General features: G+C 35.1%; 1 protein-coding gene across 1 annotated transcript; it reads right to left on the reverse strand.

The window, feature by feature from the left end:
- Window positions 1–1,408: 1,408 nt before the first annotated feature.
- On the reverse strand, window positions 1,409–5,777 carry LOC147319570 (macrophage mannose receptor 1-like). Its single transcript, XM_086310061.1, has 6 exons — window positions 5,730–5,777; window positions 4,313–4,360; window positions 2,640–3,044; window positions 1,988–2,329; window positions 1,782–1,870; window positions 1,409–1,687 (listed from the first exon to the last, which is right to left on the reverse strand). The coding sequence occupies exons 2-6, from the start codon at window positions 4,347–4,349 to the stop codon at window positions 1,589–1,591; spliced, it is 972 nt and encodes a 323-aa protein (XP_086166187.1). The 5' UTR covers window positions 4,350–4,360; window positions 5,730–5,777; the 3' UTR covers window positions 1,409–1,588.
- Between the last annotated feature and the right edge of the window lie 2,716 nt (window positions 5,778–8,493).

Genomic DNA, 8,493 nt, shown 5'->3' on the forward strand with positions numbered 1-8,493 from the left:
ATTTTTTATTATTTTGAAATTAGTTAAAGTTTGTTAGTTTATTTATATTTTGGGGTTTATTTGTTGGTTAATATTTTGTTTTAAATGTTTTGTTTGTTGTTATTTTGTTAAATTAGTCAGTAAGAGCTGTAGGGCCATTTTGTTTCTATAAATAAAGAGACTGGTATAGGACCAGCATGCATTGGGGTGGGCCTATGGTTTTTTACCAGAGCAGGAGAAGCAGTAGGAAGGATCTTGTTATTGCTTGCCAAATGGATAAATAAACCAAAACCAAAACTCTCAACTAAAAGGTTTGGACAATGGACTTCTTTTGCCTGCGTACGAAATATTACCTCAGTGCAGCAGTGGCTTGTGGACTTTAAGTTGTGGGACGTTTGATCATTCAAAAGTAAAGGAATTGCCACTACACACTGTATTAAACTAATAAAAGATGAGATCAACCATGCCAAAATTCAGCTTAGGAATTAACTCAAAAAGAATCTCTAACAAGACTTGATAAGAAATTAATCAAACATAATAAGATTTGATTTATCAATAAACGTAACAGTAATTATTTCAGAATCGAACAAAACAAATATGAGAATGAATTGAGGAATTGATTCACTCAGTTAACTATACATTAAACAGATAAGAGTCAATCAAAGAAAATTATACAGCATAAACAGAATAGCAGTTAATTTAGAACTGTTAACATTTATCAGTCCGACAAAAATCAAATATAAGATCAAATGTAAAAGCAAAAACTAACCCCAAGACTATTAACTTGTCACCAACTGATAATGAAAAATTAATCTCAAGATTAACTGCAAGGATCAGAAACATATACCGGAAATTCTATAGCTTTCAGCTGATTACAGACAGATAACAATATCAAATTAAACTGATCAATATTCAAAAACAGACACGAAAACAAATGCCAAACTTTATAGCTGTTTCCTGATGTCAGAAATCAATTTAAGGGAGAATCAGAATAGAAACCCAATTAGCGGTTAACTCTATAGCTGTTAACTGATAACAACAAATTGCAAATCAGTAGAAGGATCAAAAATTCAAAAAATAAACATAAAACAAATACCAGTTAATTCTTTTAGCTACTGACTGACGATAACAAACAAAAAATAAGAGTCAATTTAATATTTATCTTCAGAAAAACCAAATTGTTTATCAAACAAAACCAAGTCAGACATTTCACATTTAACCATATCAGATAAAAACAAAACCGTAGGTCAATTTAGTATTTAAGGTTTCAAAATCATTAAACTGTTTATCAAACCATTTAGCCTAATGAGACAAAAGTTAAACTTTCTGGAGATTTTTACTGTGCTATGCAAAAAACAATCACACAGCATTTCATAAAAAGAATATCACATCAAAAAAAGCAGTTGTGGTAGTCTAATGCTTTGGGGCTGCTTTTATGCTTTGGTAACTGGGTGACTTGTCATAGTTTAACATAAAAAATATATATATATTTTTTTCTAAAACATTAGAAAATCCTTCAGGAGAATGTCTGGTCATCAATTTCTGCCCTGAATCTTTAGCACACTTGAGTTATAAGGCTGAGCAATGATCCAAAGCACCCCAAATCTCTCTAAGTTTCACTATTCTCCTCGTTCTCTTGTTTCTTGGGTTGAATGTTCCATTGCAGTTTGAAATCAGTCAATCCTTGACTTGTTAGCTTGGCTCTTAGCTGTGATAGAATGGAAAGATAAGTAGGTTGCTCTTTCAGTTTTTGTTTGTTTGTTTGCTTTTTTTTTTTCCAGAAGCAAAAACATGGATTTTACCTGCTGGAGGATCTGGGCATTAGTTGCAGAGTCACTTAAGTCAACATCAGTCACAAACTTCAGCTTCACTGTCGTCCTCAACTTTGCAACTTAGAAGGAGACATGTTGTTATAAAATAACAGTAAGTTTTGACAAATTGAGAAACAGGAGTTAGGGTTAGTCAGGACAAGTTTTCTTTATGTGTGTGTGTGTTATTGAACATTTACCTTGATGGCAAATGAAAACATATTTTTCTGTACATGTGCCGTCATCCCACTCGTGGAGGTTATTCTCCGCCACACAATGCTGGGTACCCGGAGGGTTATTTGGGCTGGAACTTCGCCAGTTTTTAAAGGAGCTCTGACTCTTGTCAGACCAGGTCCATGGCACTCGGTACAGACCGATCCAAATGTCATCACTGTTTGGTTTTAATGAACTGACCTCAGCGTTCTCCTCACTGTTTTCGATCACTGCCAAGTTCATGCTTAGTTTTATGCAGTGTTCTCGAGCAGAGGTCCAATTTTTTGTAGTAGAGATGTACATGTAGTTTTTCTTGTTTTGCTCTGTAACTGCAGCAGATAGAAAATGAACCAGTGAGGGGGAAACACATGAAGCAAGTGTTTAAGCATCCATGGCAGATGATAGATGTTCAATTTATTAGGGATATTAATCAGTTAGCATTGCAGTGAATGATTACAAGTTTTGGATAATCAATTTAATGTTTTCAAATAAGTTCAAACTTTTTGAGCTAAGGTTTTTCTTATATTTTATACAGCAAATCTTCAGTGATGCTTTCTGTCAAATCTGCCAGTGAAAAATGCAGGTGAAGTCAGTAGTCAGGTCAGTAGGTGAAATCCATGAATGAAAATATTTTCTTACCATTGTAGCAAGCAAAAGTTTTGTTTTCACCACAGTTTTTATCGTTCCACTTTCCTCCAAGACCCATTATCACACAGGTTTCTTTTGCAAGATAATAATTTGGCTGAGTAGAGTCCCAGTTGTGGTAATCAATTTTGCTCGTTTCACCAGTTATTGCCCATCTCCAGGAGTTGGTGTCATTGCCTAACGTATTCTTCCAGGATTCAGGGTCATCCTGCAGTCCAATCCATGCCCAGTCGTAGGAAAAAGATGAATTTAGCCTGCTTATATCATCCATGCTTTCAATGGTGGCCAGGTCTGTGTACTTCTCTCTGCAGTATTGTTGAGCATCGTTCCAGCTAATTTTTTTGTCAACGTAGTAGTACTTACGAGGAGGGAACTTTGAGCAGGAGCAGAGACTAAATCCTTAACAATGATAATAGATAGTATAAGTAGGATTCCTCACAGTACACACAAGAAAAGGGTAAAACAAACATTAAAGATTCTTTTTGCCCTTATAATTTTTTAATTTTTTTTTTGACAGGCTACACAGGGTACCAGTCTACTACTATAAAAACTGCTAAAGGAGGGCAGTAACGTTGCAGTAATGACCAAATGTTATATGATCAATATTGAATTCAGTGTTTGCCATTATATTTGGGATTTAAGTATCTGCATACAGTTTTTGTAATAGAAAATATTTTTATTTTTAAACATATCCCAACAGCATATTTTACTTCGTTGCTGGGGTCATGAATGGGTCATAACTACTCGATTATCTCAACCTTGTTTTAAGGTTGAGATCTGAATGCTCCACATATGAATGCAGACGATGAATTGGCCACCCTTCAGTCAGTCAGTCAGTCTTCGACTTTATTTTCATATGAAAATCATAAGACAAATTAGCTGGTAACACGCATCCAATAAGTCACTGTGACATACTTGACATACTTTTTGGATTAAAGTAAACATATCCCAACAGCATATTTTACTTCGTTGCTGGGGTCATGAATGGGTCATAACTACTCGATTATCTGAAGACGAAACAATAATTCAAGTTTATTTCAACCGTGGCATATTTACCTTTTTAGTCAGAGCTTAGACACAATGTTAGAATTTAGCAACTCAGCGCTGAGTTGCTCCTGAAAGACTTGATTTTGGGCTCTTTTATGGATTCCAGTTCAAATAACAATGGGCAACACTGTAACACTGTAAGGAATCTTGAAATCATTTTATATATGTCCTTCCAGTATATATCCTTCTGTGTGCATATTAAACAAATATATTGGACTGCTTTTTTGCATTTACACAATATCTGTTTGTGTATGCTCTGCAGCTCTCCATTGAAACAGACACATGGAGCAGAGCAGTTGCTCATAAAAGAGAGACGTGAAGTTCTTGTCCCTGAAAATTTATGAGTGAGAGTTGAGGAAGTGTCTGCATGGGAGTAGTTCATGTTATGCACAGTGTCAAAGGTATAGCTTTAGAAGATCATTTTTAGGGGTTTATATAATGCCTGGAAAAGGAGTATCAAGTTATTGTTTCACCTCTTTGCACCTCCTCAAAGTTTTAATAAAATGAAACATATAATTCTTTTTGACACACTGTTTTCATAATTGAATGTTTTTTATGGCTTCCTTTTCAACTTTACAATTCAAATCACACATTTCCATTATACAAATTTGGGATCTTACCAAAGAAGAGGAGAGTCAGTGTTGGGAAACAGCCCATTTCTGATTTCACTATAAAGAGAAGGAAATAGGTATAAATAAAACACCAACTTTAGAGCTTTTGCATTACTTTGCATTTGTTTCCAGTTTTCTCTGACTGACGTGTTAATCAGTTAAAGAATGACATAACATGCTTTTGAGAATGAGAATAAGCTCAGAAAATAATGACTTTAAAAGTTTACTTTGGGGATATGTTAAAAAAAAGAAGATTACTATTGTTAATAAATAAATATATATTCTTAGTGCTTATTTTCTGATTATATATTCTTTTATGTATTTTAATAAGAGAGGGCCAGCTCTGAGTGTAAACTAGGTCGCAGGCTGACAGGAAACTGCATGCTTTTGCAGAGCACAGAAGGTGCAGACGGAAAGGTGCGATCTGATATGAGGCGGACACGAGACCGGTCTAAAAAGATTTAAAGGTAAGCACAAGCCTGTTCAAAGAAAATGCAAATTTGTGCACATTGGATGAATTCTAAATTATCTGTTCGCCGAATGGAAGATCTCAACCTTTAAATTGGCTCAGGAGTGGTTAAATTAAAGTAAATTATAAAATCTGGTAAGTAGATTTCGGGTGACATGTCCATGGTAATTTTGGGTAATTTGTGATAAATTAAATTAAAGTTTGGGGATATTTGATGAAAGCTTATTGTTGTTAATGCTGGGGTGAAGTTCAAAGTTGTTGTGACGTGTGTTTTGAAAATATACGACACTAGATATGGTAAATGGTAAATGGCCTGTATTTATATAGCGCTTTACTAGTCCCTAAGGACCCCAAAGCGCTTTACATATCCAGTCATCCACCCATTCACACACACATTCACACACTGGTGATGGCAAGCTACATTGTAGCCACAGCCACCCTGGGGCGCACTGACAGAGGAGATACTTAAATTGTAAGAAATAAATGTATAAAAATTACAGTAAAAATTGTTCTAACAGTCTAATTGCCCAGATAAATTATTTGTTTACTTATTTTACTGTAGACACAAGAGAAAGAAACAGATTTTTTTTTTTATACTACATTATGAAAAAACAGGAACTTTTCTGTCATTTAATTGTTTATCTATTACTTCATCACTTTGATGTAGTTTGAATGGCTCTGGGGGACGTCTTACAGCTAAGAGTCCAAAAGTTAAGCCCTCTGTCACATTGTTGAAAGATGTCTTTCATTTTCTTTTTCAGTGTTTATTTTTGGTCAATATTAAACTAAAAAGAGACAAACACTGTTCATTTATTGACATAGAATATATGCAATAGAATGAATACATATTGTTCCATCTGTAATTTCTATGTAAAGAGACAATAAAAAAACATTAACAATAACAAAATCTAAATGTATTATAACACTCAAATGGTGAAAATATAAAGATATATCTACAAGTTTGTTGAATATTGTTTTAAGGTTGAGATCTGAATGCTCCACATATGAATGCAGACGATGAATTGGCCACCCTTCAGTCAGTCAGTCAGTCTTCGACTTTATTTTCATATGAAAATCATAAGACAAATTAGCTGGTAACACGCATCCAATAAGTCACTGTGACATACTTGACTAGAAGACCAACAGTGATGTTGTGTAAAAGAAGGAGATGAGATGAAGCTCAGATCACTTTCTACATGCAGCAAGATGTTAGAAAGCTTCAATCACTTCGCCGGTAGTTGGATGGGGCCGGTCCCTTCTGGGGGTCCTTAAGGATCAGGACTGTCCGGCCTTCTGTTAGCCAGAAGGTTCCACAGAGGCAAGCTCTGAGCACAAGATCTATAAAGGCTGGAGTTCATCACACCAGGCAAGATCCCATGTGCTGTGTAAAGATGCCCCTGAAACAATCCAGCACATAACAGCAGTGTGCAAGATGCTAGCAGGCAGGGCATACATGAAACGCCATAACTAAGCAACATATGTTGTATGTACTTGTGCAAGTAGTTGGACCAGTACATACACTGTAGGCAAATATGTGTTTATGTGCGCTTAACGTATAATGCAAACTTATAGATTACGATCCAGACACAAAAAACTTTGTGTAGTTCATTTTGATGGGGTTGTAATTCACATTACTGCCCCATGAAATCACCAGATTAATTACAGTTTTTGAAAAAAGATCAAAATGAGCAAAATCCCACAGAGCTGGAAACATCTGTTTCTTCTGTTGCAGATAGTGCTGATTTCTGTGGCTTCAAACATTTTAACTGATCTCACTTTAACCTCCAGCAGCTGTTAAAATCAAAACACTTACTGTGACATGACTGCTGAAAGGGATGTGGCCAAGCATTCAACTTGCTGCAAGGGTTGAAACCAAGGTAGGGACCACATAGGACACATTTCACACATTCTTGTCCCTTTTACATTATGGTGGTACCCACAGAACTGTCATGCCTTGTGGTGTTTTCATCTCGCCAGCCTGCTTCACCTACTGAAAACATCATTTAACAACATTTCAGGCAGTCGTAACTAAAATGAACTTTTGTTTTTTCCTCCTCCCCCACATACTTACAAACATCCAAGTAATATTTCTTTGTAGTTGCCTGGTGTTAAAACCTGCAATGCAGAGGCAGTGTTCTGCTCAATGTAATTTAAGGTTGTTTAACATTCCTTTTTTCTAACTTTAAACCTTAGTAAACAAAAATTATTAGATAAACAGCTAATTGCCTCCAACTCTCACACAATGATAAAAGGTTTTTGCAGACTACCCAAACACAAAATGCAGCAATTCTACTTCAACAATTCAACTTTTTTTCAAGATCTATTGAGTCCAGAGTCCAACCTAATATTTCTGGCTCACAGTATTTCTGGTGCATTAACTTAAACATACAGCAAATGTAAATGAAAAAGACAGAAAACCAAAGATGCCAGTCTCAGTTTCCTGAATGAATGTTGTGCATATTCGTGCCTCTCAGTTGAGTCCTGGCAAAGTCTTCATAGCCTGTGTCCTGTTGTTGGGAAGGTTTACAGTAGTGGTGTTGACTTTAATAAATTACAAAATAACACAAGCAAAATAATATAGAGTATTGAAATTACATATTGAAGTATTTGCATTATTTTTTGCAAGGGTTATAACATGAATGTCAGCTGATAATGCCTTCAAATTATGAAGAAGTGCAAACAAGCTAAGTACAGCTCCATAACACTGGTGGTGAGGCCTGTGGAGGAGAATGATGCCTTTAGCTAAAGCTGTCACTCTGAGTGAAATTAAGGAACCTGATTATGTGATGGAGGGGATGCTGCCAATATCAAATATGTAATGACATAAAGTCAATACACTGAGAGGTCGATTTAATGAGCTACCAACTCTCTGAACAATATCACAAACAAATGGAATGGAATAATTATTTGTACAAATTTTGTTTCTGAAAGTAGGGCTATAATGTAATGGATTACTTTTTTGATAGTAGTAATCTTGATGTGGAGTAAAAGAAATTGTCTTTAAAAGTGATATTGCACAATGCTGCATGTGAATTTCTTTCTATGGTTGGAACAATCAATTTCTGACTAAGTCTGAGGACGTTTTTTTGCTATTCTTGATATTATATCTAAGGTTTTGTTACTATTACAGTTATTTTTCAGTTATTTATTTATAGAGCTAGAGTTTTAAAAGTTATATTTAACTTTTAGTTTTTACCTTTTGTTGGAATTCCAATAGAAACTAATTAACATTAAACATGATAAAATTTGTACCTGCTGATGTAATGAACAGTAATAAAAACTATTATGGAAAACAAATGTGTTGCTGACACCTTCAAACTGTTTTTCAAAATCCCGACTCCTCCATGCTACAGAATGGATCAGTCATTAGGCAGTTAGTTTGCTTCAGGCTCGTGTTATGTTCAGTCTATTTTTACAAATCATTTCTGAGGAGGAAAAAAAACTAAACAGAAATGCTATGAAAAGAGTTTGTTTACAATTCTCTTTTCTACAACAATAAATATGGAACAATGGAAACATTTTAGGTATAGGTGTAAAATGTGTCATTTTACTAAAAATATAACAATTAATCTGTCAACAGTCCTCCTCCTTTCAGCGGTGTTCGAATTCTCTTCAAAGGATGTATTGCTTTTAAATTTATCCACTGACAGAATGAGATGCTGGCATATTGAGCCCAGCGTGAATTAGCTTTCACCTTACTAAAGAGGTGTAAAGGGGATTC

The sequence above is a fragment of the Aulonocara sp. 'chitande type north' Nkhata Bay genome, linkage group LG11 (genome assembly GCF_057382095.1).
Source record: "Aulonocara sp. 'chitande type north' Nkhata Bay isolate Kocher_YH1m ecotype deep benthic linkage group LG11, A_spYH_male_GT1.1, whole genome shotgun sequence".
Taxonomy (NCBI): domain Eukaryota; kingdom Metazoa; phylum Chordata; class Actinopteri; order Cichliformes; family Cichlidae; genus Aulonocara; species Aulonocara sp. 'chitande type north' Nkhata Bay.